Below are 14,940 nucleotides of genomic sequence, written 5' to 3' on the forward strand. Positions count from 1 at the left end.
TTTACAAAATGATTAAACTTTTGATATACAGTAGATTCTGTAACTACAAGAGCTTGCCATTTCGATAGTAAGTGTTTTATATTATGAAGGATGACTGCCTGCCATATTTGTTTAGTAATTTGTTAGTTCATTTAATCATATTTATGGACCATCTACCACGTACTTGAAACTGTGCGAGGCACCGCGGATAAAGTGGGGAACAAAACAGTCAGAGCCCTGGGGCCTCGCGGAGAGTCGGAGAGAGAGAAACAGGCACACGTGGTAAGGTGTGGATAGGGGTGTTTCCACGAGGAAGTAGAGGACGCCGCGGAGCGGGTGGAGGGGCACCCGGGGCCAGGGGGGCGGGGAATGAGCAGGATGAAGATGAAGGGTTGGCAGGTGATGCTGCGTTTAGAGGAAGCAGCTCAGACGCAGGCCTGGAGAGGGCGCAGCCTGAAGACGCTGAGGACGGCTGGGCCCCAGCGTGGAGGAGGAGGGAGGGGAAGGAGGAGAGCAGATGCTTCCGATTAAGCAGGGTGGTTGGGAAGAGGCTGGTGAGCCATAATGCGGGTTTTTATCTTGGGAAAGATGGCAAGTCTCAAAAAAGTTGTCAACAAAGGGTAACATGGAAGGACAGGGTCAGAAGAGGGTAAGTTCGTGAAGTGATGATAAGAGCTGAAAGAAATGTGTTGGCTTCTTTGTCCTCCGAGAAGTAAGAAGCTGCGGTCTTTGCTGAGATGCTGGGGCAGGAAGGTCTTTCAGTGGCTGCTACGGGGAGCGGGGCAGGAGATGACAAGGACGGGACCAACCTGGATAGTTGGCCCGTATTTCATGGTAGTGTCGCAGACTCACCAAACCCCTTCAAGACTTTGGGTAAAGAGCGTTCTGTGCTTTGCAAATTGCATTTTCCCTGTTCTGTCGAGGTGCCCACCTGTAGCTGTGTGTTCTGTGCTTTGTTTGGGGGCCAGTCACAGCCCCCTAATTTCTGCAGGCTGCTCTTTCGAGACGCTTCTCTGAAATGTCATCCTTTTCCTGTCCCTTCCATCAGTTTGGGACCCTTGGACATCAGTCAGCTGCATGGCTCCCCGCCCTGCTTTTGACATTCATGGTGGATTTGAACATAAAAGATGTATATATACCTGAGGAGTATAAAGAATAAATTTGGGGACAGGTACAATATTTGCAGGATGCTTCCTAGATTACAGCTTCATTGCATGCATGTACACGCTACTAAGAGTGCAAATCCCGGTCTTTTAGAAACTTCTCAACTGAATGCTTCATGGAAACAGGCAGAACGTTAGAACTTGGGGAAAAACTAAAGATAATGAGAGATACAAAGGGGTCTTATGTTTCAGATGCCTGTAAGCAGGCATGTTTGCTCCAGATCCCCACTTCTCATCTTCGGCCCTACAGGGCAAACAGGATTGATTCACTGGTGTAGGGTGTCTCGTGTGTGCGTGCGTGTGTGTGCACGCACGTGTGCACTCACGCATGTATGTGCCTGTCTCTGTCTCTCTCATCCACAGTCTGACCTCTAGGTTCTGGATTGTTCCAGAGGTCATTCCAGCTCATGCTTTAGATTTTCATTCCCTCCATTGTTTCCTTTCTGCATTTCTCCCTGTTCAGAGCCTGTACCCTTCCTTCTTGACATCTACTTTTCAAAGACATTGATTTCAGTTCTTCCCCATGAACCATAATACTTTTTAAATTGGATGATGTTATTATTTCTAATTTATCTTCCTGAAAAAACAAATGCTATAATTGTTTTGAGGTGTTTTATTTTTATCACAGTGTTCAAATAGATAAGTATTTTAGTAATATCTTTAAAAGGAAGGTGCCCTCTATCATTCTGTTGTTAGAGATTTATTCGAGGAGCTACAACAAGCTAGAAAATGTGGCTAGGAGTAAAAGGTGGCAGGAAGGGATTTGCAGGAGTTCTGTTGCAACTGTAGATTGTTTATTAATCAGCTACTGTGTTAAGAATTTTTTGGCTTTGAACACTTTGAATTGTTAGTGGCACACATAAAAGGTGTTAAAAGATATCTAATTATGGAATTAGAGCAGGGATCTTGCCCAGAAGGCTCTGGTTTTGATTTGGATGCTGGTGCCAGAACTGTGCCTTTCCGTCCATTCATTCATTGACCAGGCGATCTGGGCAACACCGTGCCACGGTAGCTGTGTTCGTCAAATTTCCTGTCTTTGGTCTTTAGCTGAATAGAAGCTGGGTCTCTTAGGACATTTAAAATTAGCCTGGAAAACACAGAAATCTAAGTCAAACTGAATATACCAAAAAAGGTGATCAGTTGGCTCAAGCAGCTGGAAAATTCTGGAACTGGTTCCAGAGCCGCATCCTTAGGAGTCCTCATTTCTTTCGCTTGGCCCTGCTTCGTGCTGCTGTTTCCATTTTCAGTCCCATTGGCAAGGTGAGCCCTCTGCTGCTTGGGCATTGCCGAGGGTCAGAGCACCAGTGTTGGGGTACCCTTCCTGGCTTGGCTCCTGTGTTCATCCCTGGACCAGTCACTCTGGCCTGAAGATGCAGCACTTGCATTGGTCAAACCTGGGTCACATGTTACGGGTGGAGTTAGCCCCACATAAACAAAATGGTTTTAGAGGTACGGTACCCATTACCACAAGAAAGAGGAATACATCTGAGACAGGAAAACCCAGTAAGCCGTCTGATACAGCTAATGTTCTTATCGCACGCACAAAATTAAAAAATCATAACTGAAGGAATATTTTCAGAAGATTTCTTTGGCAAAGGGTTTGTGTGCTCTGAGTTTGCTACAGTTTTTGTGTTTTTTGGCAAGTCTAATAGTAAAATTCAACACTAGTTCATCTATTTTTATTTGCTGCTATTATTCATTCATGTTTTAAAGTAATAATCCTTACTTTCTGACAGTTGTCGGTGTCTTCCATTTCTTTTTTTTTTTTTAATAAATTTATTTATTTATTTATTTATTTATTTATGGCTGCATTGGGTCTTCGTTGCTGTGCACGGGCTTTTCTCTGGTTGCAGCACGTGGGCTTCTCATTGCAGTGGCTTCTCTTGTTGTAGAGCACGGGCTCTAGGCACATGGGCTTCAGTAGTTGTGGCATGTGGGCTCAGTAGCTGTGGCTCGCGGGCTCTAGAGCGCAGGCTCAGTAGTTGTGGCACACAGGCATAGTTGCTCCACGGCATGTGGGATCTTCCCAGACCAGGGCTTGAACCTGTGTCCCCTGCATTGGCAGGTGGATTCTTAACCACTGCGCCACCAGGGAAGCCCTTCCATTTCTATAATAGATCTATGGAGTAAAGATTTTGTAGTTTTAATGCTGTCTGTTGCAAACAATGATACTATTGTAAATGTAAACGGATGTGAAAGCTTGGAAGACCAGTTTTCAGATATGAGTCCAAGCCCAGTGACCTCTGATAACTTTATGGTTAGTTTTTCCAGAACAAGTTTTTCAGTGTCTGTGTTGTCCGTGTTAATCCTAGTTTTCAGGTTTCTGTGTTTTACACATTCCTGGCAGGTGGCTGGAACTCAGAGCGTCCTTCTGGGGTGTGTGAGTGGGCTGCTGGTAAGGGGAAGTGCTGGTTTGCTGGTGGTGGAGTTGGGGAGGGGGACCAGAGTCTCAGCTGTGCCCCGAGCCTTGAGCACCTTCCTGCTTTGACTGCCACGTGCTGTGGGAACATTGGTATTTCAGTGTGTGCCACGACAGGGAAAAGGAAGGAAAGCAAGGTACAAGCTACATTTTTAGATAGCATTTGGTCTCATAAATGGGAGGATGAAGGGGTTTCAAAGTCGTGGTTAAGGTAGCTCTTTGCATTTTGTGCATACATTGGTCATATTTTTAGTTAGAGATTGTTATATTTCTACTCTCTTTGGTGCTAATCACTCTATTTTAATTTTCCATTCTTGGATGGGTTTGGGGAGTTTGTGTTTTGCCAGGAAACCTTAGTTTCTTCTATGTTTCTAAATTTGTTGCTGTAGAGTTGCTTGTGGTATAATTCTTTTACGCTTATATTTATTTCAATACCTCCTATGTGTGTGGTCATGTCTCCTTTCTCATTTCCAAACTTATGTAATATTATCCTCTCTTTCTTTCTTTCTCTCTCTTTCTTTCTTTCTTTCTGTCTGTCTGTCTGTCTTTCCCTTTTTCAGATTTGGGAAGGAGTGTATCTATTTTCTTACTCTTCAAAAAAAAAAAAAAAAATCCACCTTTTGGATTTGTCTATTCTTTCTATCCCCTACCCCCTGCCATTCCATTAATTCCAGCTTGTATCTTTCTTCATTCCTTCTTTCCTGGTTTCTTTTGGTACATTTTGTTGTTCTTTTTCTAATTCCTTGAGGTGGTGAGCACTTAGTTCCTGATTATATTTCTAGAAATGTCACTGTTCAGTGTTTGGAACTGGGTACTTGGCAGGGCATGGTTCTTTCTTCGGTAATAAGGATACAGATTAGTATTAGATAATGAAAATGGGTATCAGATTAATGCCTCTTGACAATTCACATAGCTCTGTACCAACCATTAGAAGCTTTTTTTACCCTTTCAAATTGTGTTGAGTGTTCTGTAAGCAGCAGACTTAATAGAATGTATAGATTATACAGAAGCCTATTACAGTGAATCAAATACCATTTCAACAGAGAGCTATTAGGCAAGAAGTTGTTTTCTTTCGTATCTCGGTCGTCATTTTTCTTCAGTTTCCGGGAAAGGATTTGATGATAATCTAAATTATAGAGGAAATAACTATGATTCCGAATCATCTGTGGTTCTTTTAAATACAATACTTCTAAGTGAAATAGATAAGATGCCGTCAGCTCTGGTCTCTCTCTGAGAACTCTGGGCATATCCTGGTCCGCCGAGTACACGGAAGCACCTGACTGCTCATTCCCTCCCTGTTTGCCACACCCTAAAATATCATGATTTCCTCAGTTATGAAGCCGCCCTGGGAGCAAGCAGCATGTTGTCATGCCCAGACTGATTTTTTTTTCCCCCAATGGGGAAGAAAGCAAGCTGCCATCATAAGAAAATATCTGCTATTCCAGGAGACCACCACACGGTCATCACAAAGTCATTAAGAACCCATTGGAAAGAGTCCTTACACTGTTTAGCTAGTTGGAATTTTAACATTATTCCTAACTGAATTGCAGTTATTTTTTATGCTTTGGTGAAGGCTGAGGGAAATCACCTATATTACATCTTTATTCTCATCATTATTTTCAGGCGTGGTAGAGTCATTCTTTTTTTTTATTCTTGTGCCAACAGTAAGATTCCCAGACAGCCATGAGTTCGGGAAATAGTAATACCTGGAAAATATTTTTGTCTAGTTAAAGATAGAACAGATTGAAAAAATTATTTGTAATTAAAGAGGAGAGTTGGTGAAGTCAAGTTTCTACCAGACACAAAGGTAAATTGTGTTTTAAATCTCTAAGCTTCCCTGCACATTTGTCAACTTGCTAGTGGTGTAATGAACTATAAAGTTGTACTTGTTCAGACACCAGATTCTTGAAGACTCCTTCTCACTGTCAGGGGATCTCTGTGAGTTCTTATCTGCTTGCAAGAGAGCATTCTGAAAACTCATTGTTAGTGCCTGGTATTGACCTTTGTGCTGCTGGACATTTTGAGTTTAACTGGTTTGAAAGAAAGTTTAAGAATACTCAAACAATTCCATGACCATTGTGTTACTCTTATAACTAATTGAAATGTTGCTTGATTACCTGATTTAAGCCAGGTTACATCAATAGATAATGTTGATACCGAGATGAAGGGCATAGCTCCTGGCTTAGAGGAGCTTACAGTTAGCTAGTGGAGGAGACTGATAAGTACAGCAGCAGTAAGAGTATAAGGGAAACTGCTCTGATTGGTGTAGGTGCAGATGCCATGGAAACATAGAGGAAGCAGTCCTTGCTCCGATGTGGGCTGAGCGTGGGAGGGTACTGCTTGATTGTGTGGTGTAAATTTTAAGCAGCCAGGTAGAGTGAGTAGGCAGAGTGTTCCGGAGAGAAGGAGAGTGTGAACAGCGGTGCGGAACCATGAAACTTCACGACAGGTTACGGGGAATTGGAGACAAGGGCAGATAAGAAACCACGTGGAGAATGTATTGAACTGGAGCTACAGTGATTGTTAATGGCTATTTTCTGTTTTTTAATTCAGGTAAAGGAACTGGCCAGATGTCTTAAGGGATGCTTTTGAAAAGGACAGAGGTGTTCAAAATTATTACAGCAACTGAGAAGCAAGTTGGTTTTGGAGAAACCATACTCTGAGGATGTTTGCTTCTGGTTACCAAGAAAAAATACAACTATAGAAGAAGCCTTTGGAAATAACAATGTAATTAGATTTACATCAGTCTTTCTCGCGAGACTTGGAGCTTCCTGCGTCATCGGTAGACATGAGTGACCCCAGGCAGTCACAAGAAGAGCAGCACAAGGTTGGCAGAGCCTCTTCGAAGTTCAAGGGTCCTCCCAGAATCATGCAGTCTGATGATTATTTTGCTCGAAAATTTAAAGCCATCAACGGCAACATGGGACCCACCACTTCCTTAAATGCTTCCACTTCCAATGAGAACAGCGGTCCGGCTAATGGTACCCCGGCCGTGCCCAAGATGGGTGTCAGAGCAAGGGTGTCTGAGTGGCCTCCTAAAAAGGACTGCTCCAAGGAGCTGACCTGCAAGGCCCTGTGGGAAAGCCGGTCCCAGACCAGCTACGAAAGTGTCACGTCCATCATGCACAACGGGCAAAACAACCAGAGCGACGGCCAGCAAGAGGAGCCGCTCGACCTAGACTTCGAGGAGGCGAAGTATACCATCGGAGACATCTTCGTTCACTCTCCGCAAAGAGGACTGCACCCCATAAGACAGAGGAGCAACAGTGATGTCACCATCAGCGACATCGACGCGGAAGACGTCTTAGACCAAAATGCAGTGAACCCCAATACCGGGGCCGCCCTGCACCGGGAGTACGGGAGCACGTCTTCCATCGACCGGCAGGGCTTGTCGGGGGAGAACTTCTTTGCTATGCTCCGAGGGTACCGGCTAGAGAACTACGGCCACAAGGCGATGGCCCCGTTTGGGTTCCCCGAGTTTTTCCCCTGCGACCCTGCAATCTCCCCCAGCCTTCATGCCGCAGCACAGATTTCTAGAGGCGAATTCGTGAGCATCTCAGGATTAGACTATATGGACAGTGCCCTCCTCCTGGGGAGAGACAGGGACAGGCCTTTCCAACGGAGGCTGAAGGCGGAGTCCATGGAAACGTCCCTCTTCCGCAAGCTGCGGACCGTGAAAAGTGAGCACGAGACGTTCAAGTTCACCTCTGAGCTGGAGGACGGGCGTCTGGAGAGGGGCGTCCGCCCTTGGAACTGCCAGCGCTGTTTTGCACATTACGATGTCCAGAGCATCTTGTTTAATATCAACGAAGCCATGGCCACGAGGGCGAACGTGGGGAAGAGGAAGAACATCACCACCGGGGCCTCGGCGGCATCCCAGACCCAGACGCCAGCGGGCCCGACGGGCAGCTGTGATTCCCCGCTGGGGAGCAAAGAGGACCTCAACTCCAAAGAGAACCTGGACACCGACGACGGTGACGGGAAGAGCAACGACCTGGTCCTCAGCTGTCCCTACTTTCGGAATGAGACAGGCGGGGAGGGCGACAGGAGGATCGCGCTGTCCAGGGCCAACTCGTCCTCCTTCAGTTGCGGGGAAAGTTCCTCCTTCGAGTCCTCACTCAGCTCGCACTGCACCAACGCGGGCGTCTCGGTCCTGGAGGTGCCCAGGGAGAACCAGCCAATCCACAGGGAGAAGGTCAGGCGCTACGTCATCGAGCACATCGACCTGGGGGCCTATTACTACCGCAGGTTCTTCTACGGCAAAGGTAAGGGGCCCCGTGTGTCCCGGGGCTGCTTCCCTGGGGCCCCTTGTGATATATGCGGCTTTGGGTCGGAGCACGTCCGAGGCCGTTGTCCACTGGGTCTGAGCTTGTTCTGTGTCACAGAGCCTCCATTGCTGCCGGACTGATCCCTTCTTTCTTTCTTTTTTATTTTTTTAATTTTTTGGGCCACGCCATGCAGCATGCAGGATCTTAGTTCCCCAACCAGGGATGGAACCCCGTGCCCCCTGCAGTGCAAGCGCGGAGTCCTAGCCTCTGGGACCGCCAGGGATGTCCCAGATCCCTTCTTTAGACATCTCCAGTTCCCTGCCTTTGCTGATCCCTAGTCCCTGATGTGGAACTGTCTGCTCTTTCCTTCTCTCTGCCAACGTGTGAGCATCGCAGACGTCAGACTCCATTTAGGTTTACCCCATTGCTCTTTCATTCCTCTGAATAATCTCTTACGCTGTGTACAGTGGATAGTTCTGGTTCTTTTCCCTCTAGCTTTTTCTGTACTTTTCTCCTACACCTTTGCTTCCTCTTTTTAATTTTACGTCTTCACAGCTCCTTCTGCCTTGTTGTACATCGTGGAAGTGTTAAGTAAATCTTTGTTGAAAGAATGTATGAATGTATAAATTAGTAGGATAGACAGATTTAGTCTTCTTGCAGTTTTACACATAGGCTGAAAGGTTCAGATACAAATATTTCCTTGGTATTGTTATTTCAGAAATTCTTTAAGTACGTGTAAAATAAATGATGTTTACTTCTATTTGTATGTTTAGCCTTGAAGGATGCATCCCTCAGAAGTCACGTCGTTGAATCCTCAGCCTTTCAATGTGTCGTTAGTTATTCCAGGGACGTGAGAATCCACTCTGTCTTACAGGCCTACAGAGAAACGTGTTCCACGCACACGTCAGTAACACACGCCATATGGAACACGCGGGGACTGTCGCCCTGCCTTCTTAGTGGGTGTGACTTGCTTCCGTGGCCCCTTCCTTCTAGCACAGCATACTCTTTGGGGCTTAGTTTTCTGTTTGCAGTTTCACCTGCCACCCCCCTCCATTCCCAGGTGTCACCTCTTAGAGCACGAAGGAGGCAGAGGTGGCCCAGTCAGCCTCGGGGGGCCTCTCCTCCTGTGCCTTCTGGTGTGGATGAATGCCAGCTGACTGTACTTTGAATTTATTTAGTATTGGTTTCTATCTTCAGAATGCTTGCCTGCCATCTTTGATTCCAGCTGTTTCTTTTTGGGGTTGGTCGGGGTGTAGCTCTAACCTCAGGAGGTCACTCCATCCACTTCAGTCCCTAGAGCCTTCTTCGTGCTTTTTCCCCTGTACTACAAGCTGGACCAAGTGCAATTATTAAATTAATAATCCCCCCCCCTTTTGCATCAATCCAGATTTAACCAGTCATCCATAATCATAATATTATGAAATCATATAAATCAATGGAATGAATATAATGTTGATAAGCAACATAGCTAAATAAGCAGGCATTTGAATTGCGACTGGTCATATAGTTTGAGTCGTCTTTCTGGTCTTGTACGGATGACATGATGGGACTGAAATAACTTTGTCAACATCTTGATTTTCTGTCTGTGTCCCCAACACTCCCGTCTCAGCCCTGGCTCCTGGTGGGCGTCAGCATCACCATTGTGATGTTACTGCCTTGCAGCCAGTGAATGCACAGAATCTTGGATCTTCTTTTTAATCTGTGCCGGAAATAACTCATGGCCCTCGGGACTGTTCATCCAGGGGCAGAGGATTCTAAAACTCTGCTCACGGATGCTCTCGAGGTGGAACTTAGTTATTTTTGGAAAGGGAGACCATGGAGAAATAGGCTTCCTGCTTAAGATATTTTTTAATCGATGAAGCCATGGCTGTCAATGCTAGCAATAGAATAGTCTGTTGGAATTGTTATGCCCTGAAATCCTTAGGCGATGAGTCATTCTGGCTAACTGAGTTTTGTAAGTGGTTTGCGATTCACCCTGTAAAATATCAGTATCAGAATGTAAAAATTGTATATGTGTATATATCTGTATACATGCGTATTTATGCAAATACTTAGTGCCAGCATCTCATTTGTTGTACTCCTTTGCATATCTTAGTGTATTAAGTCTACACAGTGTATATGGAATAAAGAACTGATGTTTTCTGGACCCAGGCAGGGTTGCCACCATCTGATCCATTTAATGTCCTTAAGGTCTGTTCCACGAGATAGTTTTAGGTTACTAGATTCTCTTAATTCTCTTGACTGGTTTTTGTAGTTTTTCTCTTGAACTCTGTCACTTCCTGATAATTGTAAAGAGTTGCCTGTGAGTGGTTTATTTCCTCCACTTTTCCTGATTTGCTGCTGAGGATTTTCCAGGGCTTTAGAAATGACATCATCAAACTTGGTAGATTTGAATGTGCAATAAAACATAAATAAGAAAAATCTGAGAGTAGATGCCCTGCGGTGAGCTGTAAGTGGGTGTAGACGTGTGGTTTGACACTTCCGGGGTGCTGGGCTCACTCTGGGTCTGTGAATGAGGCAGACAGCCAAATTCTAGACTCCTGCGCTGAGCCTGCACAATGAAGGTGCGGGACAGCCGTCCCCGAGGTCCTTTGTCTTGTGTGCTGCAGTTCTGTGCTGGGCACGGTGATTGTTGTATGGCTAATGGGACCCGGGGCCAGGACAGAGCAGGAGGAGACAGAATCAGACCCCAGCCCAGCCCTGCCACTCTGCGCTCTCTCCCTGCAGCCCTGGACTGTGCCTGCTTCCTGCTATATTTAGCGCTTCCCCTGTGGGCCTGTGTGACTTCAAAATGCAATTGGCTACAATAGCATGTGCTGCGGCCCTTGCTGGTCTCTCTGTAGAGCCATTAAGGACTAAAGGCAGGGGCAGCAGCCCGGATTCCCAGCGGCCAGGTGGCCGAGGCCTCCTACGTGTGGGACTGGAGCCCAGCTTTTTCCCAAGGATGACAATTAAAAGCATGTGTCTGCCAGATAAAGTGCAATGATTAAATTAATGATTTCCCCCCATTTTTCACACCAGCTTCAACCGCTGGAGTTGATATCTGCCAACACATCACAAGTTGCAGGAACAGCATTGTGTTTAAAAACAGAGGCCCTGGGCAGACTGGCACAGATAGAGCATTTTTGCAGATTTTTTCTTTCCCTTTTTCTCTTTTCCCTTCACTCAGTTGTTCTCTTTGGAAGCAGGCTTTCAAGGAATCTTTTGATACTTTCCAGAGCGCCTTTTCTTTTCCTCCATTCTTCATTGTTCTGTGTGAAACTTCATTTTCAAAAGAATGACATGGCTCCCAATCGCTGGGAAAGGTTTAAAAGACCCAGCTCTCTGAATCTCTCTTTCTCTCTTTCTTTCCCTTCTTCCAAGTGACGATGCCCTGCATCAACTGTCATAGGTAAACTTTTCAGCTTTAATAAGGTGGTTGACTTTTTTTTTTAGTTTTTAAATTTCATTTTATTTATGTTTTTATACAGCAGGTTCTTATTAGTCATCAGTTTTATACACATCAGTGTATACATGTCAGTCCCAATCGCCCAATTCATCACCCTGGTTGACTCTTTATTGGGTAGTTGACGTGAAATGGCTGTCCTTATGTCGAGGTGTAGTCCTATGACACATAGTCTTTGAACGGCTTTGAATAACTTTGCAAAAGGATTTATGCAGGGGAGTGGCCTGCCACGGTGCCCTGTGGGCAGCATTGCTTGTCCGGGCAAATCCCTCTGTAGCCTTCAGTGAAACGGCTTTTTAAAAGAGCCGGATTGTAGCAGGCTTAGTGAATGCTCTCGAATGTCCCTTCCTTTCGCTGGCGATGACCCTGGTGCTGTGTGCCAGGCCGCTCTCTCCCTCATGGAACTCTAGTGAAACTGCGGCTCCCTCCTGGGAGCTAGGGCCCCCTAGATGGGGATTCCACCTGTGGTCTTGGTTTGAATTGCCTTTAGCTTCCCTTGCAGCACAGCAGACCTCCTGGGGCTTAGAGCCACTCAGAGCCGCTGGCCAGCAACTGACTGTCCGGAGTGTGACTGGGGCCGGAGCCACGCGGACAGCGGAGGGATGCTGTGGGTTTCTGTGTGTCTTGCACTTTTTAGGCAATAGTGTACCTGAGAGTTGCTCAGGAGTTCTAAAGCTGTCCAGTGCCTTGCTTCAGGTCACGCACACAAGAATGGCTCCAGAAGATGAAGTAAGTCACTTTGGGGTAAACGGAGGTCAAACCAGAGAGAAGGATAAAGCTGCGCCTCTTTGATAACTCAGGAGTGAAGCGAAAAGTGGCTGAATCGTGTCTGAGCCTTTGGGAGCATTAGGTATGTTCCTGTGGACGTGGGGGGTGGAGGGAATCCTAAGATTGACAATATTTATCTTTTTTTTTTTTTGGTTTAGAATTTTTAAATGGCGTATAAATACTATATGATCATTATGGGAAAATAAGGAGAGGTAGGGAAGCAAAAGAAAGAGAAAGAAAACCCCTCCAATCCATAAGAAAGAGACCATTCCCATGAATAGTTTCATCGTTATCCTGCTGGGCTTTTCCTGGTGCAGATAAGTGGATGTAAGTGGAGGCTCCTCTTGCCAGTTCCATGGAGCTTGCTTTGGGTGCTCATGCTTCCTTCATTGGTACTTCTGTCATTGTGTACACAGCTGCATCAGCACTCTCAGAGCCATTAGCAATGATCATCATCCGCGGCGGGCGCATGGGGAGATGCCAGGTATTTGCCAACCGTGATCTGGGCAGACGAGTTAATGACTGTATTTGCTTTACTTCAAAGAAAAATCTTTCAACTTGACAGAAACATAGTGATACAGAGACCTATATTTCTTCCACCTGCAACACTACTCATGCCAAATATATTAATGAACGTTCATTTTAACAACAGATCTTTACGTGAAAAGCAATTGCTATAAAAAAATGTTTAAATTTCATAAACCTTGAAAAATTATAGAAATTTAAGTCATGGCCTTCCCCTTCTCCACTTGAACGTGGGCTGTGCTTAGTGACTCACCTCCAAAGGATGGACTGTGGGAAGAGGGGAGAAGCCTGGCAAACATTGCCCCAGCCAGGTGATCCAGGGCAGCATCAACAGGGGCAAATCATGTGGATGGTTTGTACCCTTGATGTGATGGGAATGGCATTTCTGTGGTCTTCCTCTCCAAAAACATAACCTCAGTCTGTTTAGGGAAAAACATTAGACACATCCCAACTGAGGCACATTCTACAAAATCCCTGCCCCGTACTCCTCAAAACTGCCACGGTCATCAAAAAAGGGGGAGTCTGAGAAACTGTCACAGCCTAGAGGACCCTAAAGAGACCCTATGACAATGTCATGTGGTGTCCTGGATGGGATCCTCAAACAGAAAAAGGACACTAGGTAAAAACTAAACAAATCTGAGTACACTATGGACTTCAGTTAATAATAATATACCAATATTAGTGCATTAATTGAACAAATATACCAAAGTATGTAAGCTGGTAACAGCTAGGAAACTGGGTGAGGGGTATAAGAGAACTCTGCTATCTTTGCAGCTTTTCTATAAATCAAAAACAATTTGAAAATCATTTACTTCATTTTTTTTTAAATGTAAGGTATAAATTCTCATGATATATTTAAAATGAGAATCTTTAAAATAAGAAGAAAGAAAAAAATTGATACAGTTCTTAAAAGTACCAAACCTCCAGGGCCCTTCCTGTACACACTTGCCATGAGTATCGTTCTCAAACTTACCTTGAGGGGCAGGGGAATTGTTAAGCTTTAGAATTTACTCTTTTTTTTTTTTTTTTATAAGCTAGATTTAGTTTTTTTTTTTTAATTTATTTATTTTGGTTGCGTTGGGTCTTTGTTGCTGCTCTCGGGCTTTCTCTAGTTGCGGCGAGCGGGGGCCACTCTTCGTTGTGGTGTGCGGGCTTCTCAATGCAGTGGCTTCTCATGTTGCAGAGCGTGGGCTCTAGGCGCGCAGGCTTCAGTAGTTGTGGTATACGGGCTCAGTAGTTGTGGCTCGTGGGCTCTAGAGCGCAAGCTCAGTAGTTGTGGCGCGTGGGCTTAGTTGCTCCATGGCATGTGGGATCTTCCCAGACCAGGGCTCGAACCCGTGTCCCCTGCGTTGGCAGGCGGATTCTTAACCACTGTGCCACCAGGGAAGCCCTAGAATTTACTGTTTCTGCTATCTGTATTGAAATGCACAAAGACAGTCTCTTTGAATTTCCCCTGAAATCTGCAGGTTAAGGTGAGGTGGCTGTGAGGGGCTATTTGGGATGTCCTTGGCACTCTGGTTCCCAAGTCTTCACTGAACTCTCTGAAGGAGGCCTTTGTGCCCAGCTCATTTTTGGGGGGGATGTTCTATGACAAGTACAACAAAAGAAGTACGTATCTAGTAGAAATCCTTTGTAAAGAGCTGAATTGGTTTTATGGGGCAGACTCTGTAGTGTGTATGAAAGAGGGTCTTAGTTTGCCCTCTTCTCTCCCCACTGCCTGGTGCTTAGGGGCCCTAGTGTTTATAGTTCCGTCATGTGCCCATGAATAGGACAGAGAACTTCTTTGATTTCCCCTTCCCATCGTAGCTTTACAAGACTTCTTAGGTGTGGGCAGATTGGAATTCTTTTTGAAAAGGTTGGAATTTTCCAGAAAAGAGTGTTTAGCTGCTTCTGAGCAGACCGGGTGTCCAACAGAAGCCATATCCATGCCACAATGTAGGGTGTAAGACTGGCCTTTCCACGGTCCATTTCTGCCCCCATTACCGAGTCCAAGGTCACACAGCTCACCACATGACAAGCCAATAAATCAAGAAACAACTTGCTGGGACAAGGAATAGCCACTTTACTTGGAAAGCCAGCAGACTGAGAAGAAGGGGGACTAGTGTCCCAAAGAACCATCTTAACTTGAGTTAGAATTGAGGCTTCTTTTATACCGGAAGGGGAAGGGGTGTGGCTGGTTGTTGCAGACTTCTTGGTCTCGGAAGCCTTTGTTCTTGCAGCTGTCCACGTAGGTCAGGTCACCATGTTCCCGTACATCTCCAGCAAGACAAATGTTATTCTCTGTTCTGCAACTTTTTATCTCTGTATGAGTAGAAAAGTGTTAGACCCTTAAAAGGCACAGCCTTGAGAATGGGCTAACCTGTATATTTCAGG

General features: G+C 45.5%; 1 protein-coding gene across 7 annotated transcripts in view; it reads left to right on the forward strand.

Annotated features, from left to right (window-relative positions):
- SIPA1L2 (signal induced proliferation associated 1 like 2) overlaps positions 1-14,940 on the forward strand; it is a 220,286-nt gene that overhangs the window by 106,078 nt on the left and 99,268 nt on the right. For all 7 annotated transcript variants that reach the window (XR_009699556.1, XM_061182463.1, XM_061182497.1 and 4 more), the window contains exon 2: positions 6,115-7,826. Coding sequence is in view for 6 of the 7 variants with exons in the window: in XM_061182463.1 (XP_061038446.1) it covers positions 6,350-7,826 (1,477 nt within the window). In the remaining variant the exon portion in view is untranslated. The remainder of the gene's footprint in view (positions 1-6,114; positions 7,827-14,940) is intronic.

This window comes from Eubalaena glacialis, chromosome 1, assembly GCF_028564815.1.
Source record: "Eubalaena glacialis isolate mEubGla1 chromosome 1, mEubGla1.1.hap2.+ XY, whole genome shotgun sequence".
Classification (NCBI taxonomy): domain Eukaryota; kingdom Metazoa; phylum Chordata; class Mammalia; order Artiodactyla; family Balaenidae; genus Eubalaena; species Eubalaena glacialis.